The 25,574-nt window shown below is 47.0% G+C and overlaps 1 protein-coding gene across 3 annotated transcripts in view; it reads right to left on the bottom strand.

The window, feature by feature from the left end:
* The window catches only part of chchd6a (coiled-coil-helix-coiled-coil-helix domain containing 6a), a 45,649-nt gene that overhangs the window by 9,484 nt on the left and 10,591 nt on the right, over positions 1-25,574 (bottom strand). For all 3 annotated transcript variants that reach the window (XM_027008488.2, XM_027008489.2, XM_027008490.2), the window contains 3 exons: positions 22,853-22,936; positions 15,204-15,274; positions 6,495-6,630 (listed from right to left, as the gene is read on the bottom strand). In XM_027008488.2, the coding sequence (XP_026864289.2) occupies positions 6,495-6,630; positions 15,204-15,274; positions 22,853-22,936 (291 nt within the window). The remainder of the gene's footprint in view (positions 1-6,494; positions 6,631-15,203; positions 15,275-22,852; positions 22,937-25,574) is intronic.

The following is a 25,574-nucleotide window of genomic DNA, read 5'->3' as shown; positions in this document are numbered from 1 at the left end:
CTGCTTTTAACGGAGTGAACTGTATCATTACCGGGCGTTACCGTTGCTGGTGCAACTACTGAGCTGCCGTGGGAAGGCCGCACGTCGACCACGGTGCGTGTGCTCCAGAGGGGTTGGGTTGTGTCCTCCGCTCTCACAGAGGTGCGTCGCACGTCCGAGCCGAGGCAGAACCTCCGCAACCCGCTCGATACACCGTTTCAAAGAGCCGAGAAAGGTGCTCACAATAGTGAGGGTGGAACTGAAAAGAAGCGAATAGAGGGAAGACTCGAGGAAGGCGTGGACGGAAAGATTACTGGGGGAATTATCAATCCAGAGGCAACAACGCAGCAAAGTGCTTTTCCTTTGATACTTTCTTAGTCGATTCACAACCCGCGAGGACTGGCGCATCTGGTCACCGCGTTTCCACATGCAGCGAGCGGCTCACTGCGGACTGAGCAATTTTCAGCACAGAGCGCCTTTAAAGCAGATCCCGGACACGGGTGTGACGAACAGAGTGGACTTCGAGTGCATTCTTCAAATGAGATCCTGAAAGTTCACTCAACAGGAATGACCACCACAAAAGACTCATTAGAGAGAGAGAGAGAGAGAGAGAGAGAGAGAGAGAGAGAGAGAGAGAGAGAGAGAGAGAGAGAGAGACAGGTTGTGAGGGAGGGTGCAAAATGCTGAAAACTGGTCTCGTGAAGGCCAAGAACAGAGATGTTTGAATAGCCTACTCATCCCAGAAAAAGCACACTGAACGCAGGACATACAGCGGCATTAAATCCTTCCTCCTGAAGCCACGTGCGTCAGTCACCTGCAGACGGCTTTTACGGGGCAATCAAACTCGTGTAGTTAATGCATTTCCACCATGTCTAACTTACCCAACAAGTTAACACATGCGGATATGTAAGCACAGTTCAGTGGTGTGTCCATTTAGCGTGATCAGGAGTGGTAGTCCTGCAGGGTCTGGTACCTCTTTTGCATCCATAAACACTGCAAGACTCCTTCCCTCTTACCAAGGCTTGCGCTGACCCCACCCCCAGCTACCGGGCTGTGCAGTAAAACGTGAAATACCCATCAACCCCATCCAGGGCCTTTTCTCGATGCAAAATGAGTCGCCACCCGAAGCTTTTTGTGCCATTACCACAAACAAGATAATTTTCCTGATGTACTATATTGTGTAAATGTGTTGCTGGAACAATAAGTCTGCTTTAAGCTCGGACCACTTCAGCCAGCCACTTTGAGAAAACTTTTCAAATCTGCGCCGGCAACAAACTCGCCATTATGCTTGATGTTATTTGCCATTGTGAGGGCCATTATTTAAGAGCACAAAAGGGAGGGATGAATGCTGCCTCAAAAGGAAGATAATGGTCTCGCCGTTGATTGGTTTCTTTTAACGCTGACGGCGCATGGATCAATTCACTTTTGAAAGGAGGGCAAGGCTGTTTACAACTGCAAGGCCCGGCAACAATATGAAAATGAAATCAATAACGCCACTGTGCAGCGCCTGCACACAAAAACGCAGACGCGCCTCAGGCCAGGGAGTTCTGCTCGAAGAAGTGTGTGTGAGAGAGAGAAAGAGACAGAGCGATGAGAATGAGCAGAAATGTAGCATTTGACAAGCAAATAAGAAAATAAGCTTTGGCCTACTGGGTAAAACGTCCAGCTTTATTGCAGAAACGCTTCAAAAAAGCTTTTTTCACCCTCCAGGTCATTAACACCGTGCTTATTACTGGGATCTTCAGTTCACTAAAATAATGGTGCAAGACATCTGTGCTGAGCTGTGGCACCAGCCGGCTGTAGACGAACTCCGCGTCTACGCCCTGCTCGGGAGCAGACACGCGAGCGCCGGTTCCGTGCTGCCGCCCGGGTCCGTCACAGGCACGTTCGCTGGGGCCCCGAGACTTGGAGGATTTACATTAGAATAAGTGGAATGACTCGAGCCTGCTGCCACGCTTCGCTGACCCCTGGCAGAGCCGTAGCCGCTGATTAAAAAGTTCTTCACGTGGGAGCTAACAAGGGCTCTGGTGGAGGGAGGTCCAGGGAGAGCGTCTCCTCAAAGGGCAGCTTTTGCTCGGGAAACGAAGGACAACCCTCTGACATCTTCACCGTGGGCCTCACAGAGGCGGCACTAAGGATGAATGCGAGCATTCAAACATGGATTCAAAACGTCAGGAAAACGTACCCGAATGCCGGGGAAATGGCTTTCAAATTGCACAAGAGTGGTGATGGAATTGGTGCGTTGGGTCAATGCCCTGGCAAAAAAAATAAATAAATAAAAAAATTTGCACCTACCTCCACGCGTCTCTTAACACGCTCCAAACGCAGCTGGATCCGACGAGAACTCCGGCTGTTTTAGACACGTGACGGCAGTGTTTGAAAGCTGCGTTGTGAGGATGGACGTCCCCCCATGCCACAGCAGCAGGAGAGTTTAAAAACCGTAAGTAAAGTGCGTGTAGGCACGGCTGAAACATCTCACTGAAGGCCACGCTGCTCACACTCTCTAAAAGATTATTTAATTCCGCTAACGACTGCACACGTTTATTTCAAGAGGCTTACAAGATCACCAAAGGCTTCATCGGGTCCAAACGAGCAAGGACGCACGGCAGTCTCTCGCTCAGGAGCAATTCTCACAACAAGTGAGTTTTAATGGAACGAAACGCGGCATTTTTTAGTGTTCATTTGGCAGCCCTTACAGATACAGATAAGTTGGGATGAGCAGCGATTAAAAGGCTCCTCTGGGATTCTGACTCGGATTTTAACCTTGTTTTAATTAGGTGCGGGCGCGGTCCATGGGCTGCGTGGTCCGTATTCTCCCTCTTGGTTGTTCCACAGCCGGACCGCTCATCAAATCCTTGTTACCATGCAACAGTTGTACGACAAAATGCATCGTCCTCTGCGGACCGAGTGCCGGAATGACAGCAGACCGAGGGCAGTATCCTCTGACCCCGCTTAGCTGATCTGCGTCCACCTCCTCGTGGAACTGATGGTTGGACCCATTTACTGTTTTGCTTTACCTCCGGGTAAGCACCAATGGGGGGGGGGGGGGGGGGTAATTTTGAACATGGCCCACCGTGAGGACGACACCCGCACACAGCAGGTCGGTCTCCTGGGAGCGTGAGCAAGCGCGCAGCGCGCCTGTCAGGCTGTCTCTCTCCATCCAATAAATGCGAGCAGTCTCCCAGTCTCCTGGCCTCATTAAGACAGCAGCCGCCGGACTTGTGCAGCCAGGTGGATCCAGGCTTAATACGCTTGGTAATCTGGCGCAGTGTAGACAGACAGACAGAGAGACAGACAGACAGCAGAGCACAGGGCTGAAGCGGGGGGGGGGGGGGGGGGTTTCGAGAGGAGGGCAGGAAGGGCAGAAAGAAGCAGCCAGCGCGTGGGCGCACGCACAGGCGTGGGTGTGCGGGATACCGAGTTTTCTGTTGACAAGCGCGAGGCAGACACCAACAAGGACAGAGCAGATATAAAAACCACAATGAAAGTGGCTAAATGGATGCCAATAAATTGAAGGGATTACTTAACCACTGTATGTAGCTGGGGAGAGAGAGAGAGAGAGAGAGCGACTCTCCATACTGGTCCATTAATCGCAAAAGATGCGCATGCAAGCATGCACAGACACAGAGCAGTATTGCTATTTTACTCTCAGTACTAGAGTACTACGGACCCAGAGACACACAGCAGTATTGCCATTTTACTCTCAGTACTAGGGTTACTGTAACTTTCAAAAATTACAATATTTGATGGATATGATTACATGATCTGACCACTACTGCAAAAAAATAAAATAAATAAAAAAAGACACCACGACTTTTCTGATCATGTCCTGAATATGGTCAGTTATTTCTAGGGCAATGAACAACAGCATGGCTAATTAAAGACATGGTGCCTCCGAGCACAGTGAAGCTGTCTACATTCTTGCCCTGTTCTTGGGAGATAGCGAGCCTAAATCCCAACACCACCAGGAATCCAAGGGAGCATAATTGGGCCTCTTAACTGGATATTCCTCTCTCTCCTCTAATTAGTCTTAACCAATCACAGCCTTCTGTCATATAAACTTAATTGGGCAGTAAGACTCTCTTCCAAGCATGCACCCATTATGGCGTATTAAGCTGCAGGGAGATTAGCTTAAGGATATGCGATCCATGCTCCTCCAAGGTGGCTTCCTGAAGATTTTCCACCCTTTCTTTATCCGCAAGTCAGGTGCGATGTCATCGCAGCCAGTCAACTGGATTAATTGCTCGGTGATTAAAAAAAAAAAAAAAAAAAAAAAAAAAAAAACCCGAAGGAGGGCAAATGACTGCGCAACTAGTTGCGCTTTCAAAAGCAAACCTGACGTAATAAGCCGATTGCTCATTACGTTGTTAAATTCATCTATTTGTGTGTTAATTGCCTTTATTTTAACTCTTGATTCATTGTTCATTTTCGTAAACTGAATAAAAACAGTTCTGCTCTGATGGCATTTTTACACGTAGCTATACCGTTTTGCACTTGCATGGTATCTGTTCCAAATTATCAAGCTGTGGAAAAAATATTTTAATACCATTATAGTGTGCATGTCATATATAAAATATCTGCATACCGAGCAGGCTGCCGACACCCTATACTGTGTGTATAAAACACAGGAAGAGTCGGCAGTTGGCATCGGATTCATTAGATGGTACTGCACGGACTCTAGCCCGGGTGGCAGCCTGGCGCGTATCAGAGGGCAAGTCTTCAGCCTGTTAGACCCAAGCTTCCTGCACTGCAGTGGAGACCAACCTGCACTGCATCGATAATGAGGTCTTTCTGTTTGCTCAGTGTCCGCTGAATCACGCCGCATTCACACCCCTGTGCGGCATCTGGAACGCCGAAAGCCCTTCTCCCCTCCTGGATGACCCGCTCGCTGAAAGAGTCATCGTGGTTACAAAAGGACCCCCTCCTTCCCCAATGGGGACAGAGGCTAGGAGACGTGGTCGCCCCTGGAAGGGACCGTGCTAGCAGCTAGAGATGCCGCGGTGGCGCCGTTTCTAAAAAGTTATCATCGACGTCTGGAAAGTTGCGGCATCTTCCCCCCCAACATCAGTCCGGCGCCGGACATGCTACACCGACTAGCGTGTTCTCATCTTCCTTTCCTTCCACTTCCCAGAACTCCACGTTCATCCCCTCCAACTCTGTCCCCTTGCTTTGGCGTCTAAACACGAAGTCGCCTCACCAGGAAAGTCGCTGCACGTCCGGCCTGGAGCCATTATCCCTCCCAAGGCAGCAGGGGAGCCCCGAGACACGGCCCAATCTAGTCTCATACCGCCTGCCACCATCTCTCAGCCAATCACATGCTTTCTCCTCCCTCCATCTCTCTCTCCCTCTTCCCCTCTTGCCCACTGTTTGTCTGTTCCTCCCTCTCACTATTCCTCTCATTGCCATCAGCGACCACCACCCCTGTCAAGGATCCAGGGCGTGCAGAAACCTCCGTGGATGAGGGCAGGTCGACAGTGAGACAGCTCCCTTCTAATAAGGGTTCCTACTCCTTCTCTGTGCTGTCGGTAAACTGTTAAGCTGATCCGGGCGTGCACTCGGTTGCCGTGGCAAATGGGCGAAAGTCATGCGCACCCATGTGCTTCCTCGTCGGGACGTAATTACCCAGACATGAGATCCACCAGCAGCCGGGATCAATAAGCTGGCCCGTAAATAACTAACAGATACATATCCAGGTCTTTCTTCCAGCTGTTTAACACAGCAAAATCAAATTTAAAAACCCTGATTCAGTGATCGTAATTTACTAGCAGTGCGTCCCGGTATTTCCTTTCGAGTTAATGGTGAGTGCGGTGGCAAAACCGGTTTGAATTAGCGCTCAGAGCCTGCTAGATTGGAAAGGATGCGCCAGGTGGCTGTCAGGAGATCAGCACGGTGTTGGCTCCGGCGCCAGCAGGAAGTCCGTGGTGTCCCGGAGCAGGCTCGAGTACAGCGGTGTGCCGCCGTGCGGATGAGCCTCCATTAGCAGAGCCGAGCGCCATCGATTTTGCGCTCAAGGGCCAAGTGGGCCCCGTTTGTCGGGGTGGCAAACAGAACTGTGCCGTGGGGCAGGTGCAGCAGGGAAAGGGGTGCGGCAGACAAGCTTCCGAGCCACTGCCAGGGAAAAGCTGTGCTCGGAGATGCCCTCGGCTAGATCCAGTGGGCTTTCAGACACACACGGTGCATACAGAGGAAAGGGGGGAAGGGAGAGAGAGAGAGAGAGTGCAGTATTATGTCAGTGAGCCAGTGCCCTTGAGCTCCACACTGAACCTGATGGAGTGCATCCACTATTCTGGCGTTGCCTGGCTACAAGGTGCTGCACTATGCTCGCGCACAGGGAGATTTAGAGCAAACAAAGGGACAGCTTTCGTAAAGGAGTTTTCCTGCACTACAGAAAAGGCTCTGACCTTTAAGAGCTAAGAAACTTCTTTTTCTGTTTGGTTTTTCCCTCTCCACTGGCGTCGTGTGGGACCAAAAGGGGAGCATTATCCCCGGTGACGGCACACGGCGGGGCCCCTTACCTGCTTGGCTGCGTTGACGCACCGCATGTAGTCTCTGGCCAGGTCGGAGCAGCGCAGCGTCTGCTCCCGGTTCTCCCTGTAGCAGCGCAGGACGCGGGACTGCAGGTCCGCACACACCGGCTCCGTCCCGCGCACCCTGTCGGGGGTCATGGACAGGCTGTAGGTCAGTGGAGAGGAGGCTTTCGGAGGCCGAAAGGAAGCAGCAAAGCGTTACGTGTCTGGGACGGTGACAGTGGGGCCCTGTCAGGGCACCAGGGTTTCTTCATCGGTTTGCAGAAGCTCTAAGAAGAGTGACTCCCAGCTCACTTAATTGCTGGAACAATGCAAACGCACAGTCAGGATACATGTGGTGGTGCACTTGTACAGAAATCACGTTAAAACACAGCCCATAACCTGGAAAGAAAAAGGCAACACATTGCCTTCAGCGCACAAACACTTTCTTTTTCTCATGAGGAGCCATTCTTTCTTTCTCATTTTTTCCTCCTTCTCATGCTCTTTCTCTGCTTTAACAGAATGAATGAATGTTGGTTAAAGTGAATAACCGGCAGAGCAGAGATTCATTAATATTACTGGTGACAAGTGGCAGTAGCTCACACAACTATGATAAATGACCCAGTCATGGGGGAGGTTTGGTCTGGAAACATGGCAGCTTCTCTGTGGATCTGTGGCTGTGTACAGTGAACTCTGTAACTGGAGGAGCGCCGTGTGCACGGTGAGCCCTGTAACTGGAGGAGCGCCGTGTGCACGGTGAGCCCTGTAACTGGAGGAGCGCCGTGTGCACGGTGAGCCCTGTAACTGGAGGAGCGCCGTGTGCACGGTGAACCCTGTAACTGGAGGAGCGCCGTGTGCACGGTGAACCCTGTAACTGGAGGAGCGCCGTGTGCACGGTGAACCCTGTAACTGGAGGAGCGCCGTGTGCACGGTGAACCCGGTAACTGGAGGAGCGTCGTGTGCACGGTGAACCCGGTAACTGGAGGAGCGTCGTGTGCACGGTGAACCCTGTAACTGGAGGAGCTCCGTGTGCACGGTGAACCCTGTAACTGGAGGAGCGCCGTGTGCACGGTGAACCCTGTAACTGGAGGAGCGCCTTGTGCACGGTGAAGCCTGTAACTGGAGGAGCGCCTTGTGCACGGTGAAGCCTGTAACTGGAGGAGCGCCTTGTGCACGGTGAAGCCTGTAACTGGAGGAGCGCCTTGTGCACGGTGAAGCCTGTAACTGGAGGAGCGCCTTGTGCACGGTGAAGCCTGTAACTGGAGGAGCGCCTTGTGCACGGTGAAGCCTGTAACTGGAGGAGCGCCTTGTGCACGGTGAAGCCTGTAACTGGAGGAGCGCCTTGTGCACGGTGAAGCCTGTAACTGGAGGAGCGCCTTGTGCACGGTGAAGCCTGTAACTGGAGGAGCACCGTGTGTATGATGAGCCCTGTAACTGGAGGCGCGCCGTGTGTATGATGAGCCCTGTAACTGGAGGCGCGCCGTGTGTACGGTGAGCCCTGTAACTGGAGTAGCACAGAAAACTAAACTACAAAAAAAAAGTAATTTGATTGAGGCTTTGCACAATTCTAGAAATATGTGGTGAAGACCCAGGTTTACGTTGTTGTGACAGGGAGGGTCTGTAAAGCTCAGAACTGACTGCCATCCCAATGATTGAAACAAGTGACTTCAAATTACCCCTTTAAAGAATCTGCTACTCCTAAAGGTTCACTGGCTGAGTGCTCTCAGCCAGTTCATCAATAAGAGTGGGTTAGGGTCAAAGTTGAGGTGCAGACCTACCACCAGCCACCTACTATATATGGAAGACATCAAACTGTATGCCAAGAGAAAAATGGAAATTGACTCACTGATCCACCTAACAGCATCTACAGCAAAGACATTGCAATTTGAAGAATTTAGCTGATGCTTTTATCCAAAGCAACTTACAATTGTGACTGCATACAACTTGAGCAATTGAGGGTTAAGGGTCTTGCTCAGGGGCCCAATAGTGGGAAATTGGTGGTGGTGGGGCTTGAACCAGCAACCTTCTGATGACTAGTCGAGCACCTTAGCCACTGAAACAAGATCTGGACATATAGCTGAGACAGGTCTATATAACTGACCTGGAGGACAGCTACAAAAACATGAGGCGTCTTCAAATCACATGAGAACATGAGGCAGAGACCAGAGGAACAGCAATATCCACAGGGTACGGTGAGTTCTCATGATACATGAATAAGATCAAAGTCTTCAAAGTCATATACCTGCCAGTCATCAGAAACCCAACATGCACATAAACAAATATAGCAACAAGCAGAAACCCCCAGGGTTCAGGCATCATCAGGCAAGTAGTGCAAGTCTTACTGTAATATAGCACAACATTCCAGTAATTATTACAATCAGACTGAATATGACTTCAACAAGTTATTATGAACAAATATGTGAAGTTTGGTGGAAAGTGAGCCAATGGTTGTCAATTTTTTATGGTTTGATGAACATATGAATAAATATGGCTGATAACGTGCAATTTAGAAACAGACATGCAATTAAAAATGTTTTGCATTGTGACACCATTTGTGTTTGTACATTTTTTTTTTAAACAAGATTTTAGCTTTGGCTCATTTTGACCTCAGTAACCACAGTAGCACCCTCCAGAGGCCAATTCACACCACAAAACGTATGGAAGTGCTGAACTGTCATAGCATATACGCTATACTAAAAGTTTGAGATTTATTTAAAAAAAAAACCATTTACTTACTTAGAGACTTGAGATCAAGATCAATTTGTGGTAATTCAGGTAAACATCTAGGACTGGTTCGATTTTTTTTTTTTTTTAATAAACACTGCGGTGGACAAAGCCCTTACAGAGCCTGTGCCATTAACGTATGTTTCCTATTAAACGAACAATCCCAATGAGTAGGACAGTTTCTTGGACAATATAGCGCCACCTAGCGATGCAAGTGCGCCCAAATATTAGGCACGTGGTTTTGAACGTTACGGCTGATCCGTGTATTGAGTCGTAAAAGATCCCTCAAACAGACCAAGCGCAACACCCTGCGCTTTCAGAAGAGCCCGAGAGAAGTCTGAACACAGGTCTCGCCCTGGACTACCGGAGTCCTCCGCCTCCCCGCCGCTTCAGCGCAACGCCTCCTTTCAGAAGATCGCTCGACACGAGGATTAATTGAAAGCCGAATTAAAAGGTCCGGTTTGACTTTGATTCCGCTTGTTAGTCATCCTCGCATATTCAATTAAAACACGCCGGCAAGCTGCGGCGAGACGCCAGCCGCCCGCCCAAGATCGCGCTCGCCCGTGCTCCGGCTCTTATCGGGGCGAGGGGGTGAAATAAACTTCCCATCAATACCGCATCAGCGTGTGTTAGAGAGGCCGTGCATATCAGATCCCGGTGTTTTTATCAGCGTCAGAAGCCGGTTTTCGTTTTAATTACCCTCCGGGGGGAGAGGTGCGGGGCGAGAGAGCACTGTAGCCACGTTCGCCGCCGCACCAGATAAGGAACTGTGTTTTAATTTAAAATAAACTGCCTTCATCAGGAAAGGGGTAGGCTCCTGATAGCATGTGGGCTTTATTAAAGGGGCCTGAAGCAGAAAATTGGCTTGCCCGAGCCCAAAGCTGAACCGAATTAAACCAAACTGAAGGTGAGGTCTTTAATAAAAATATTAGCTGAGCTGAATGCAGCCACTTTGAAGGAAATGGGCCTCGCTTGTTAAAGAAACACTCATTCCCGCGTTTTACATCTGTAAATAAATAACAGTGCTTAAAGATTAAAAATGTTAATTATGGAAATTTTCCTATTACATGTAATCTCCTTAACGGAGCACAGAGGCGCAGAACAAAGCTCAACTTCAGAGTCAGTGGAGATTGAAAAAGCGGAGAGAGAAATAAAAAATATGGAAATGAAATGCACAGAAATAAAGCGGCTACAAAAGACTGAATTAACTTAAAAACATGGAGTGTATATGTTGGCATGCGCGCCAAACTTCAAGCAACAAGCTCATTATTCATTACTAGAAAAGTAGCAGTGGCCGCTAAGTTATGGACACTGATGTGGAGACCCCTTTTAATTAACTAATTATTGCCAAACGAATTTCCTTCTGAACAGAGAAAAGCAAGACCACAGAATTACGAAACTCAGATCAGATGGGCACTTACAACATATGTCGTTATGTAAGACGCTTACGACGCTTATGAAACAACTAAAGAACAAACCAGAGAAAAGAGGGGGGCAAAAAAAAAAAAAAAAAAAAAAAAAAAAACAGAAAATCAAACTGATTGAAAGTGCAAGCCATGAAGCCTTATCAGCTCCGAGTTCAACTTGACATGTTTTCCCCGACTCGAGGGTCTAAAATTAACTAGATTAGAGGCGGCGTTGCCTTGACCTCGCTGGAGCTCGGCTGCCAGAGGAGAAGCTCGCCTTATCTCCCAGACTCTCCTCCGAGGGCCCTGCTTGCGCGCTGACAGCTTTTCAATTGACTGAGCACGGGGCCTCCTCTTCTCTCCACCTCCACAGCCCTCTTCCTCTCCGCCTCCATCCTTCGCTCCCTGCCTCCCTCCCAAACCCCCTCCCTCACCCCCTGTGCAATCTCACCTGCAGGGGATGGTGGTCCGGCCGTGATAGGCCCCACTTAAGGTTGACAGGGCTGAGGGGAGAAAGAGAGGGAAAGGTGAGGGTGAGAGTAAGTGAGGAAGGGAAATGAGAGGGAGAGAGAGAAAGAAAGAGAGAGAGAGAGAGAGAGAGAGAGAGAGAGAGAGAGAGAGAGAGAGAGAAGGAAAGGGCCTGACATAAGCTGATTATTATTGGGCCGGGACTTGTTCGACCAGGGGGGTGAGAGTAATCACCGTGCACCTCACTTCTCTGTTGCCCTCTCAAGCCTGCTGCCCCCAGGGGAGGAGTTTCTCACCACACACACAGCCCAGTCTCTGCAAAGAGCTTGTCCGCTCCGGCATGGCAAGGGTGGGACAGGAGATTGCCCGGCTCCCCGTCAACTCTGGACAAACCCTGCAAAACTGTGCTAGCGTGTATAACTTTCACATTAGCCACTCCCTTACTTTGAAACTCTGCGTACACAGTGCCAATTTAAAACGCTCCAGGGCGCTCCTTAAATTGCGCAAGTTGATATGCTGTCCCATTACAATAAGAGAAGCTTTATTAAAAGCTAGCTGATGGATAAACTGCTGATAGAGGTGTCCACCATACGCTCTACCCATACTCTACGTGTCCCTTACGTTTCCCACAAACATTACTGAAGGCTGTAAATTTGTCCTCGCCCACAGAAAGTTGGCATAAGGTAACTACCCAAAACTAACCTTTGCAGATTACAACCCCGCACGCCAACTCCTTCTGAACTGAAAGTTTATGGGGGGCCAGGCTCCTGACCTGTGGGCAAGTTGTCCAACTTTTCCACCCACCCATTGAGCCCGGAGAGCTCCTAATGAGGACCTCGCTTTTGAGCAACCGTGAGGAGCACCCATAGGGGAACAACAGAAAAGCCAGACCATGGCAAACTAATTGGCTTCAGCTGAGGGGAGAACTTTTCTTTATAGGAAGCACGACCACGCTGAGAAGATCGGTCCCTTACTGGCGCACGCTAACCCCCCTCCGCCCCATCCTGTGTGTTTCTCTCTCTCTTTCTGATTTAGCTGTTGTTAAATATAAGTGAGAAAAAAAAGTTTTTTAAATAAATAAAGAAATCACTGAAAAAACTACTTTTCTTTTTGAAGATATAACGGCATTCGCAGAACACGCGTGCCCATGCAGAGCGGGGTACCGTCATCCTAATTAATAGAGGACTTTCCGCATTTTTATCCTGAAACGTCAGAACCCCTGTGGCAGACCTGGCAGTAAACAGCTGGCGGGTGATCTTCCGCCAACCTCGGCAACAACGCGCACAATACGTGCGCCTGCACCAGCCAGCATCCCCGCCTCGCCCGGGGTCCGGCCTGGGGCTCGGCCTGGGCACGCCGGACCCCAGCGAGGAAGGAAGGGTGGAGGGGTTGGTGGGGGTTAAGGGTGGGGGTTGCACGGACCAAGCCCGAGCCGCTAGAGTTGGGCCCGGCCGGAGGGAGATTAACCACCCGGCCTTGTCTTGCTCCGCGAGTTTGGTGGAGGAGGGGCTGGGGTGGTTGTGGGGGGGTTTCTCAAGGCTGCCTAAATCCTCAGGGATTAAATCGGGGGATTAAAACATCAGCAGTGAGCAGGTATAAGAGCAACACTGCCAGCTAAGGCTCCGAGTGCAGCGCAGCATAAACACAATTACCAACAAGTGGACTGGCTGGCTGGGAGATATTTTACCTCAGCCAGTGGGGAAAGTTCGAGCCTGCAAGACTTGTCACAAAGTCACTGAGTTAAACTGAAGGTTTAATCATCTTCTGTTGTTTTACGGCCCGTTTTAGCGGTCTGAATAAAAGGCTCAGCGCTAGCTAACAGCATAGCCAACACGAGACAAGATGAACGCCGTCGTGATTCTCCACGCTCGTGACGCAGGGAGTGGACAACATAAGATGGTTGGTTAGTGGGTTTGATTTTCATGGTTAGTGGGTGTTAATGGTACAGAGAGGTGTGCTAAACAAACATTATGTTCATGGAAAATGTCATTTTATTTTTATTATCCTGAGTGGGTTAGTGCCACATGGTGGCATTTTATCAGTTTTTACATCAGAAGTATTTTTTAAAGTAACTTTTAAAGTAACAATTCACTCCTCAAACATTTCTTCTAGAATTGTTGTTCACCACATTTGTTTCTCAAACTGTAGAAATTGCATTTATTATCCAATTTTTTTCCCAGACTTTCTTTGGAGGTGTCTACGTAGCAAACACCAACAATTCAAATACTGAATCTTTAGGTGGTTCTTAGGCTTAGAAGGTCTGAGGTAACTTCAATAGTTATTAGGCCCACATTTACAACACAAAAGCATACCATAAGCCAGCTCAGTTAAGATGAGATACCAAAGCTCCCACACTGGCACCTCCTACACTGACAATTCCAAAATATGAAACCAGAGGAAAGAACCAACCCACGGTGAACAGACAGATAGGTACACATGTAAGTCATATTGGCTTTGCGAGCTAAGACTGCATGGCTGTTGCTTTCTTCGTGTGTGTGTGTGTGTGTGTGTCTGGTTCTTCAGCCCCGAGAGAAGGGCACTGGAGATTAGCAGTCCAAATCCCAGAACAGCATGAATGAACACATCACTCCCTTTCCACGGTGTATCCTGAGATGAGCTGGGAGCTGGGTTAGGACTCGAGAACATCCACAACCGCTCAAACACCTTCAGGTGTTGGCGAATTCTAAACGTTTCAATGTTTCTTTGTTTATAGCTCTATAATATCGGCTCGGTGTGTAATAAAAGTGTCAAAGTACTGGGGTTCAGAAATACAGCAAGGTTGGATGCGATACACTGTATTAACGTTCTGCTTCGTGAGCCACGTTCACTGCTAGTTTAAACAAGAGACGTGGAAATGGCGTAAAGCTGCAGAAGTATTTTTTGTAAACTATTACTAATAAAGCACCTGTCGCATTACAGACATAAACGATGTAGCAAAACAAGACAATATAAGAAATGAACATACGCATCCATCATAGCAGTCAATATTCACCCCTCTGTAAACTTCTAAAAGAACTACATGAGCACTCTGAGGATTGAGGGAAGAAGAGGGGAGGGGGGGAGAGATGGAGAGAGATAAAAGCCCATGGGGTGTGGTGTAGTTAAATGGGGAGCAGCAAGAGAGCAACAAACAATCGGCGTTAATTACAGCAGGCTTCAGATATCACTCCAGCCCAGAGAAAACCAACCCACGTGTCCCTCGCCGCAGAAAATGAACGGCTCTCCGTGAATTTCAACAGCAATTTAATCTCCAGCGGTTCACGGAGCAGCTTCAGACCCAGGCAGGAAGGGAGGAGAGTCCCCACTACAGGACCACAGAGTCTCCCGGAGGGGTCGGGTTAAGGGTTCAACATCAGAGAAGAAGCCGCATTCTGATGCCCTTGTGTCGCCATCCCTGTAGAAACGGGAATCGCGCCGCCTTCCTCCCTTGTTTTGACACACTCTCCCATTTATTTCCCATTTCCATTTAACGCATTTCGAGAAGGCACGTTGGCAGGCCATCTCCATAGAAACCAGAGTTGGTATGGAAACAATAACAAGAGCTTTCATACCTTTGGCCTTAACTTCAATTACAGCGTAGGTCTGTCTCAAAGACTAAAAAGATAATCTTAGCTTTGCACACATGTTTGTGTGATGACTATAATTACCAAAAACACCAACTCAACCACATTAAATGTACAGGACATGTTTTCTCTGTTACGTGATTAGTGACAAGATAATGGGAAAAAAACCTCATGTTCAATTACTGGCTTATTACAAAAAAGCTTCAATTGTTAACGGCAAAGTCAGCCCTCATTCCAAGCAGTTAAAATATTTGATACTTCACAGAAAACTCTATTTCTTTTCCCTCTTGGGTTGACCCTTTACATAAATGTAAAAAAAAAATGTAATGTTTGGCAGGAGAGTGTCATTCTGTTGTAATTGCACTCACAGTAACACATTTCTTTGATTAATCAAATATAAGGTTTTTTTAATATGTGGTTTTACCCATGACTAAGCAACGGAAATATGTTTTCAGCAAATCCTAGTGTGCAATTTGTCTTCATAAGTGGGCCATAACATGCTAGAAAGAATCAAACAAAACTGCAAAACCTTAGATGAAGTTAATGCCTGTACTTACTTTATGTTAGCCTCAACCCTGTCAGCTGCAGCGTGGAACTGTTCCTTACAAGTTTTGAAGTGATTAAGGTTCTGAAAAAAAGAAAACACAACACACACACACACACACACACACACACACACCAGAGATTAACTAAAATTAACTAATTAGCTAAGAGTGCAAAAAGCAAATGCAGATTTTCTAGATCTCCAGTGTCCACCCCAAAGTGCACCTGGCCCGGGCGGTGGCATCACGGATCTGAGCCCAGGGGGACGGACGCGGCCTCTTTGCTCCCTGCGATAGCCCTCTATCGTTCCATCATCTCAGTGACTGAAAGACTGCTCAAGTCGGTGAGGACTTAGTGAGCCCCAAGTAGCCCAACAGCCATTTCTGAGAGATGGGATAAATGGTAAACGCAAAGTATACAAAACACAGGGCACATCAACACTATACAGAACCCTCTTCTGTTCAAACCAGGGGTTTGGGGAGGTGGGGGAGGGTGTTTTTATACCCCACGGTCTAATCCCTGCCACGACAGATTTGTTTCCATCTTGCCCTCAGACAGGAGGCTAGAATCGCCACTTCCATTCAGGCTAAACTGATACCTCTGAAAGGACTCGAAATGAAGGACAACACAGCAGCTATCTCTCGGTTGTCCTTCCTGCGTCGTGCTACAGAAGGGGCTCTGACCGTGAGGCTCTGTTCTCCGGAGACCATTAAGAACACCGCTCTTTAAATGTTAATGGTTTTAATGACGCGTCGACAGTGGTGTAATATCTGGGAAACTGCTGGGGTGGCTATTTCCAGGGTGAGACGCCAAGAAGCAAGGGGCACGCGAAACCTGCGGGTTCCTACGCGAGACACCCGCTGTGATCACCCCCGGAGTTGTGAATTCACTTTGCATCAGCTCCACTCGGCATGCGGCTATAGACCACAGAGCGTTGCATGCTCCCAAAACCGGGTTCGGGTTTTGAGTGCCAGGAACAAGGTACGAACTGGACCAGGCCTAACTCCTGAAACTGTATGAGCCCAAAACGAGCTCAGATTTCAGCACAAAAGATTTAAAAAGCAAATTCTTCAACTGTGTTGAACGCATGCACGCATGCCCTTATTTACCATATTCATATGACGTGCCCCAGTGCGCTTTTATACAAATGTCACTTACATTTGATGTCTCAAATTGTGTGTTTGCTCCATTCCACTAAAGGCAAGAACTCACCAAAGCTGTAGTCACCAAAAGACACACATGGCTGTAACGCAAGTGATGTCGTCCAGGTGACAGTAGAGATAGTAGAGTGCCTAAAAAAAGGGCAAAAAACCCAGAGCGTAGCACTACAGCTATGCCAGGGATGTTATCAACATCTGATTATTTCCTGAATTTACTGTCTTCATGTAGGTTGCCAGAAACTGATTTAGGATCTGACTGGATGTTATGAACTGCTGTTTAGATTTCAAAGAAACACCCCAGCACGCATCAGAAAACAATATGTATGGAGGAAAACAAAACATGGTTGTAAAAAAAATATAAATAAATAAATAAATAAATAAAAATTAAAAAAATAATTAAAAAAAATTTTTAAAATCCACATTATGTAAAGCAAAACAGCGACAAAACGTAGATAAGACCACGCTGCCCTAAATCTGGCTGGGAATCTTCTTATCCCTTCAGGAGTGTATTCCCTAGAGGAATACAGTTTTAACATCCAGATCTGATGCAAAGCGCATGCTAACGGCAGACAGCTTATGGTCTTCAGACCTCCTACGAGTTTAACCAAAAATCTTTGGCATTAGGAACCATCTGGATGTATAGACAGTCATGTAAGGAACCATCTGGATGTATAGACAGTCAGGTAAGGAACCATCTGGATGTATAGACAGTCAGGTAAGGAACTGAGATTTTTCCCCCATTTAATAAGAGGTTAGCAAGGTCATACTGCATGGCATCCTTTATTTTCCGAGTTATTTTTTAAAACAATTAGACCCAATCTTCATCAGGATTGCTATTCAATCTGTGGACAGTGAGAAAGCGTGGCTGAACCCAGCACGAACAAGAGGCTCTAAATACGAGGCCGTATGGGATGAACTAGGGTTAGCCAAACGGAAACCTCGCGCACACTCCTGAAAGCTTCAGCTCCCACCAGCCGGCTCCTGGTGCGTCGCAGCATTAACGGATCTGCCAGCTACAATCATCCAGCTGGCACCTGCATCGCCTTGCCCCTCTCTGCCTGGCGAGGTTCTCCGCTCCGCTCCCTCGCCCCCTCTTCCCGAGATACAGCTACTGCAAACAATCAGTGGCTCCGTCTGCACTGGGCTCTGCCACCTCAGATGGAGGGGGACTCAAAGGGCCGGGGTGTGGTGAGCCACAAGTGGTGACTAAAACGAACCTCAAGTCCATTCTTGATTTCAACAAGAAAACAAGTGTTTACCATTTAGAGTCCATTTGGAATCTCCTCCCCACAAAGACACGCATGTAGCAACTGCACTGCAATACGCATTATGATGTTTATTTGGGGCCAAAAGTATTCAAATGAAGACAAAACAAAAATTTTAAGGAATAAAATACTCAGATGCTTCTCCTTCTGACACCGTTTCAACAGTCACTGCTTCCCTTTTTTCTCTTTTTATAAATTAATTGTTTATTTTCCCAAATTTTGACTGTTTTCTTTTGCTTCTGGAATGCCTGCTTTGCTTCTGAGTTTTCTTGAGTGAAAAGAGTCTACCTGTCACAGCCACTCTCTGAACTCAACACAACCGAAAGATAGCAGGCTTCAGTACAAGCATAAGCACAGTAAAAAGCATGTCAAGTAATTTGATTGGCCAGTTCACTGCTAACTGGTTAACCTAGTTGAGTTAGTTAGAAGATAAATGCTAGCATAACTACATTTCACAGCATTTAATATATAACATTTAACAACATAGCTAGCTAGGATGGGAGCATAGCCTCGTCAGCAATGCTAAGCTAATTAACCTACATCAGGAGACGCTGTTGGGCTGTTTTGACGAGGCCAGCACCAGAGAATCTCAGCGCCATGCTACCAGTAGTTTAGCAACATGCTGGAGCCTCAAACTTCCCACACATAACCACAATATCTGTAATCCCCACCCCAAAAAGTCAGAAATGTCAATAATGTCAGTGTTTGATAAATTTAAATCCAAATCAGACATCAAATGGTGTAGGTAAAAAAAAAAACCTGAAATCGTCTGACAATGGTTTAACAATTCTTCATAGCAAGAGAGAAAAACAATGAGGTCTGGAATTTAACTCTGAACTGTCCATTTAAGGCAATTTGTTTTCCCAAATGTTTCTACATTTCAAGGAAAATCAGATATTCCAACATGACTGCATGACTGATATGATTAAATGTGATTGATATGCGATTAAATTTTTAAATGTTACATGATAAATAAATGTATTTTTAGTGAAAAGTGAAGACTTTTGGTACACATCAGCCACCCCGGGCAAGTAAAAAGCTGATCTACAGTGGGGGGGGAAATGTTACATGGGCACTGGACACAGACCTTGTGTTCAGAAGCGAGTAGCCACGATTTTAAATTATATTTGATTGATTTAAAGCTTGATCATAATATTATAACGGTGGACCCCATGATTTTCCCACATCCTTCTGGAGACCAAAGGTGAGATTAAATATGTTATAAGTAAGTACAGAACAGTGGGTCACTGTTATCTGGATCGCCCACAGTGGGCCACAAGAAAGGAGCCCTGCTTTAGGTAATGTCTGCTAAATTACGCCCAGGAACTCCGAGGCCAAGTCGAATCAAGCGTGAAGTGTGAACATGAAACAGTGGTAATGACAGAGTTATTCGCTCATGTAGTGTGAGCAGTCTCTTTGACGCGTCCGAGATTACTTCCGCGGTGGAAATTCAGCTAGCCGGCACTCTGCGCTAACCCAGCTCCCATGCTAACTGGCACTGTCCTTGTAGATACAGAATCAGCGAGGTATTACAACCCCGTAGGCCCCGACACCAGCACGCATCCGGCCTGCTACAAAAATTAATTATCTCGCTTAGAAAAAAAAAAGAAGCAAAAAAAAAAAAAAGTGTTAAAAAATTAAAATGCGATTCATTTCTCCCTAAAGCTTTGAAGTAAATGAATATGCGATTTGCTGGAGTAGAGGCTCGCGAGCCGGAGGCCAGCGCGGGCGAAGGATCTTGCTGCTCCTAACTTCTCCATCCAGGTGAGGCCTGCATGAGCTGGTTAGGAGCTTTCCGGAATGAGGGCCCCTGCCGACATCGCGTCAGCTTTGCTCTCAGGGTTTCACAAGGATTATTATCTCGTCCCAGTGCTTCAGGTGCTTCAAAGCGTTTTGCAACTGGTGACAGGGGAGAGAGCAGGAAGAGGGCTAAAGTGTGGGAGGGGGAGGGGAGGGGGGTATCTTGACTTGAGCTCATGCTAGGAGCACGGCGGGGCCACGCGGAGGTGAGAGGGGGAGCCAGCGGAAAGCTTTAGAGGGATTTAGAGGGAACGTGCCAGGGCTCATTCAGATCGGGGACATTGGGATGCGGCTGTTTACAAGCCGGGGCTTTTCACCGCACTAACGTGCGTTCTTGGGGAGAGTTTAACGAAGCGAGCAGATTATGCACACCACTCTCGGAAAAAGGAGGGGGGGGGATCGAAACAAAACAAAACAAAACAAAACGCCACGGCTGGCGCGATAAAAGCGGTCCGGTAGTGCAGCGGCGAGACAGCTGCACTACCTGCACACCTGAGATAGAGGGCTTCCGCAGCAGTGGAGGCCGATGCTAACGCAGTCGCCGCGGCTGAGACGCTGCTCCTCCGGGAGGTCTGTCATGACTATCCACCCGCCCGCCCCCCCCGCCTTCTCCCCGCGAAGTGACAGCAGTCTGAACAGACAAGCCAAACCGACGAATTATCCGACCGCCACGGTCCGACTGTCGCGCCGCAAGCAAAGCCCGAGCGCAAACAACCCCGCGCGCCTTCCACTGCCGGGCTCTGATCTCTTTGGCAAATGGCAATTTCTTGTAATGAGGTAAATATAAATAGCGAAGCATCTGACACACTGGGGTTGAGCCCGCTTGCTAGGAGAACGCGGAGAGCGAGTCCGCGCGGGGGGGGGGGGGTCGGTCTTTCAAAGTGGAATGTTTATTTATGACGCAGTAATTAGCGCTGGGTCGCTGTTAATCCGCACAGCCTGCGCCTGCCCCGAGCCAGCAGGGGAGAGCGACACCGCGCAAGATCTCCCCCTCATGCCTCTCACTAATCTCTGGGGTAGAAACTGAACTTAACCATTTCGATCTCGTGAATGGAAAACAAGGAATTAACCAGGAATTAATATCAATGGAGCTGACTGTGAATCTAAGATGATTAATTAACCTGCTATTACCAGTGTTTGCATTTTAAATTGAAGCGCTATAAAGGGGGTGTGGGGGCAATAAATATTTCTTCCTATCCAGGGCTCTCTGTGCAGCTCTGATGCAACACATGGATGTGAAAGGTTTTCTGCTAGAAACAAAATGGAAAATTGTGCCTTGGGAGTGTTATGAACCAATCTCAGACACAAATGAAAAGTGCAGGAAGTCTCTAGAACGGTAAACTGGAAATTTGCTGCATGAGGTCATTGTTAACCACGCGACTTGAAATAAGTGCAACCCCCCCACCCCCACCGCCCCTGAAAGGTACGAGCATCAAATCTACGAACCCGGCACAGCGACTGTGAAGACCACTCTGCTGTTAATATTCCCCTCTGCTGGCCCCTGTTTGTGTGTCATTACGGACTACGCTACCAAACACACACCAGAATCAGCACGCCCAAAATGAATAAACAACAAAGCAATTCCTAGACGCCGGCGACCGAGCAGCTCAGATGAAACCTGGGAAAGCGGAAAACCAAAGAGGTACTCCTTATCCAGCCGAGGCTGTGGACGTGGCTTCAGGAATTCTTGTTTTAGAAGGGAAAGGAGGGTTGACACGAAGAGCTGTTTGGTGTCTCAATTAATGCGAAATATTTATTGTCAGAGGATGACGGGGAATATGCACCATCGAAACCAATGGTTGACAGTCAGCAGCAGACAGACTGGTTAGTAACGGTATGGCTAACGGTACAGTCACATATCCATCGCTTCCTGGCCTTGGAAACATTTAATATAATCAAGGATCTTCATTTTACACTTTGAATGGCTGATTCAAAAGATCTGGTCAATTTGGCCTTATTTCTGCCTTATTGGTCAGAGGTACAAAGGTCTTCCATAATCAGGTTAGAGACAATCGACAAATAGGTTCTCCGTGGCCTTTTCATATTTCTTAATCAGTGTTTTCACAAATGCTTCTGAGAAGCGAGGAACTTGAGCAGAATAATAAAAAGAAAGCCCAATTACCCTCTTCCTTTAGGTACGGCCACGGTAGCACGACAGCCTCGCGTACACTACAGCACGCCAGGAGGGAGGACTAAAAAGCAAATCTCGCCATTTGCCTGCTGCATGCGGACGATAAGACCTCAGAGAGAGTGAGAGAGGGGGAAAAAAAGAGAGAGAGGGAGAGAGCACAACTCAAAATCGCACATCTTGGAGAATGACGCCGCCTCCATTGGCCAATAGCTGAATGGCTCCGAGGCTTTGCCTAAAGCACGTTCTGCACCACTGCACCTCGCCGTGCAGAGCAAGCCATTTCCTTTTAATGTAACTTTATTCAGTTTTTTTTTTTTTCCCACTCCCGATGTCAATCACGGCATGGGCCCAGAGGGGAGCGGGACATGGCCCTGCAACCCAAACTCCTCACACTGCCATCTCAGGGACACGATAACCATAACCCTTTTTTTCTCCCCAGTCATTAGCAGAGAACAGATGGTTGAAGGTAGGACACAGAACACGGCGTTGGCGCCCGTCCCACCGGCGCGTCACGCGATGCTTACGAGTTAAGATATGTAAACAGTTTCAACCTGATCTCCGTGACGGGTGCACTTACAGGAGGGATGACTGTTTCATGTGCCAAAATGTATTATTGTCATGTGCATCTGGATAATAACACGAACACTTCAGAGTTCTTTATCTATAAGGAAGATTTGATTTAACTCCCCCTTATCAGTGATTTTACTCTTCATACTGACCTTCGGTGCAAATAAAAAGTCTTCAGTACAATAAGGTTTCAGGAACTATTACTTACTATAAATCAAGCTCAACGAGTGAATGAGTCCTCAAACAGGAAGCCTCTTTTTTTTTTTTTTTATCTCTGTGTGCACGCATGGGGCTTGGACCTCACTATCATCAGTTTTATTTGTCTAAAATGCCAGGGACTGGCGGTTTAAATTATATGGGACGAAAGGTCTTAAAAAGTCAGAATACCTCAGAGCTTTCTCCACCTGCACAGCAGTTAAAGGTAAAAAAATAAATAAAAAATAGCTGAGGTGCAGAAGAGTGGCATTCGGGAATTTATGCAGCGAAGCAGGAGTCACGAGCACCAAACTGGGGGCTCGACCTGTAAGCCATCGTAGCATTTATCCCCTGAAGTGTCACCAAAACATCATTTGAAAACCGTCTTCCTCCCTGAGATATCAAGCGGGACATGAACCGCACATGCCACATACGAGCTCCGTAAATGTTTTCCAGTGTCAGTGTGCAGGCAGCCTGTTTGGTAACCTGCAGGAGTGTGTGTGTGTGTGTGTGTGTGAGAGAGAGAAGGTGGGTTGATCACTAACCCTCTTCTCTAGCTGGTCTATTTGCTCCCTGTAGAAAGCTTCCAGCGCTTTGAGTTCAGTCTCCTTCGTTTCCAGCTGTTTAGCCTGTGGAACAAAACAAAAGCATATGGCTTAGTCAAAATAATAATAGTCAAAATCAAATGCGTCCAGTGACAATTACATTAAAAGTTGAGAATTCTGGCATTTGATGATTTGGTGGACGGGGATAGAGGGGGTGGCAATGGGTGACAGAGAAGCATGCTTAAAAACACACTGGCAATTAAAATCCCAGAATCATTATAGCTACAGTCGATATAAAAAGTCTACCCATCCCTGTTAAAATGGCATTTTTTTAAGAAAAAATGAAACCAAGATAAAAGCAAAAGGCAAGTTTTGATCAGTTTATCTCAAGGTACAGAACACAACAGATAGAAGGAACAAAAACTCCCCAAAATGAACCAAAGGACTACAGCTTCAGGGTGGGCTAAGGCCAAAACAACAAACAAAACAATTTACTGCCCCAGTTCCCTCTTCTTCCTTAACTCAAAAAAAAACAACCCAGCTCTTCTGACTCCCAAACAGGAAAAACAGGACAAAACCTGACAAAGGAAATGCCACCAACTTCAATGACAACACTAGTGATAACACACTGTTTGCAGAGTAACAACGCGTGCTGGCCCTAAAGGCAGGGAAACGCAGCCACCACGCACGCTGCAACAGCTCTGACTACGCAGTGAAGAAGCTAACGAGGACTGGGCCATGACTACCCAACTGGCAAACAACGATATTAGCGGTACCCTTTTACATAGCTTTCTTTTACTTTTTTTGCAACAGCAATTCAATTAGTTGTATTAACTGAGAAAAAAACAGTGTGAGTTTTTTTTTTTAAATCACTTTTGACTGCTTCATTTTAGACAGAGAACAGTCACTACAGTGTTTTTTCTGTTTATTAAGCAATATTTTTAAAATTAAAAAATACGCTGAAGCAGAAAAAAAATCTAAACCAAAAAACAATTTATGTCCCCTGCCAAAAATAGTTTTCAGCAATAGATATACATTCTACTAAATAAAAACAATGACATAAAGCACTAATACAAACTACGTCAGCCATCGTTGATGTACGATGCATCGTCTATCAGCCCGACCCTAAAACAAACAGTACCAACTCATGGCTCTCATCCAAGAACCGATAAAAGCTCGACCTGCAAGGCAGCAAATCTAACAGTATGAGTCTAGTCAGAGAACCTACACCAGCTCCTAGTACAAACTCAAGGCTCCGGTTAGAGAACCTACAAAGGATTAGTTCGGGGGAGTTTTCTTCATGAGTAAGTGGAGATGCCCAGCAATATGAAAATGACACCGTGCCCAGTGATACAAACGCCTTATTTGGAGCTTGCCATTATCCCCAGAACTCTGATTAAAGCACCAACTCCAGCTCAAGATACAGCCCCAAAGCAGGATGGTGGCACCAGGCTTCACTATGGAGATGGTGCTGCTACCACGCTTCACTGTGGAGATGGTGCTGCATTTTACTTTTGGGACTGGATGTGTATTTGATCAAGCTTCTGTCTTGCCACCCTAAACCGCACCCTACGACATACAAAGCATTCAGGAGTACTTGCCAGAAGTTACTGCAATTCCTCTAATGCTTCTGTAGGCTTCTCGGCAGCTTCTCTAGCCAGTATCCCTTGGTCTTCTCATCAGTTTTAGATGGGCATCATATTCTTAGTAATGTCACTAATGGGCCATACATCTCCACTTGGTGATTATTGTCTTTACAGTTTTCCATGGTACAGCCAATGTCTTGGACATATTTTGTAACTCTCTCCTGACTTTATCTTTAACAAGATCCAGTACCTTATTTGTATGCTTTCTGAAGCCCAATAGCTTTTCCAGTTGGATGTTACCAAGATGTTACCAAGGAAAATCACATATGAACAACTGAACTTTGGTTAACTACAAATTATCACTTTAATTGATGGCAGGTATATATAAATTAGTATTTAACATGAGTTGGAATGTGAATTATAATTAATATAATTCACAAATATACTTATTAAGCTTATGCAAGCCAGATTTTATAACTTTTTTGTTTTTCTCTAAAATATTTAATTGGTCTTTACTAGATTTTAATATGCTGCCACTTCACAATAAAAGTGAAGAAGGTTCTGAAATGGTTTAACTTGGTTTCATTTTTACATCACAAAAACCTTTCACTCTAACGGGTGTGTACGCGTCTCATGTCCTCATGGCCATCGTGGGGCAAAACACACTTAATTCAGTTGCATTGTCCTAATTTTTTCAGGTCTAGGAAAAAAAAAAAAAAACAGGGAGGATCTGTAATGTGGACGTGTTCCAAAACAAGTGCATGGTGTGAAACCACAGAAGACGCAAAAAGGTCATGATCTGGAGGTCCGGAATGATGACTTAGAGAGATGAATCAAATGATGACCGATGACTGAACACAACACTCAGACTCGACCCCCACAACGTTATTAAACGTAAACATACCATGTGACTGACAACCATATGAAAAACGCAGTATGGATTCCCCCACCTGTGCCCGTATGCATTAATGGCAGTGATTTTCCCATACCGTGTCTGCCTACACTCACACTGATTCATCGTGAACTACGAGGAGCATTCCTCAAGCTACTGCAATGGCACCAAGGAAGTGCAACATATACTTATACCCAACAATCCATATTTATACAGAGCTGTACAGATGTGCACAATAGCAATA

This window comes from Electrophorus electricus, chromosome 22 (assembly GCF_013358815.1).
Source record: "Electrophorus electricus isolate fEleEle1 chromosome 22, fEleEle1.pri, whole genome shotgun sequence".
In the NCBI taxonomy this organism is placed as follows: domain Eukaryota; kingdom Metazoa; phylum Chordata; class Actinopteri; order Gymnotiformes; family Gymnotidae; genus Electrophorus; species Electrophorus electricus.
This window is presented reverse-complemented; position numbering and strand designations above follow the sequence as displayed.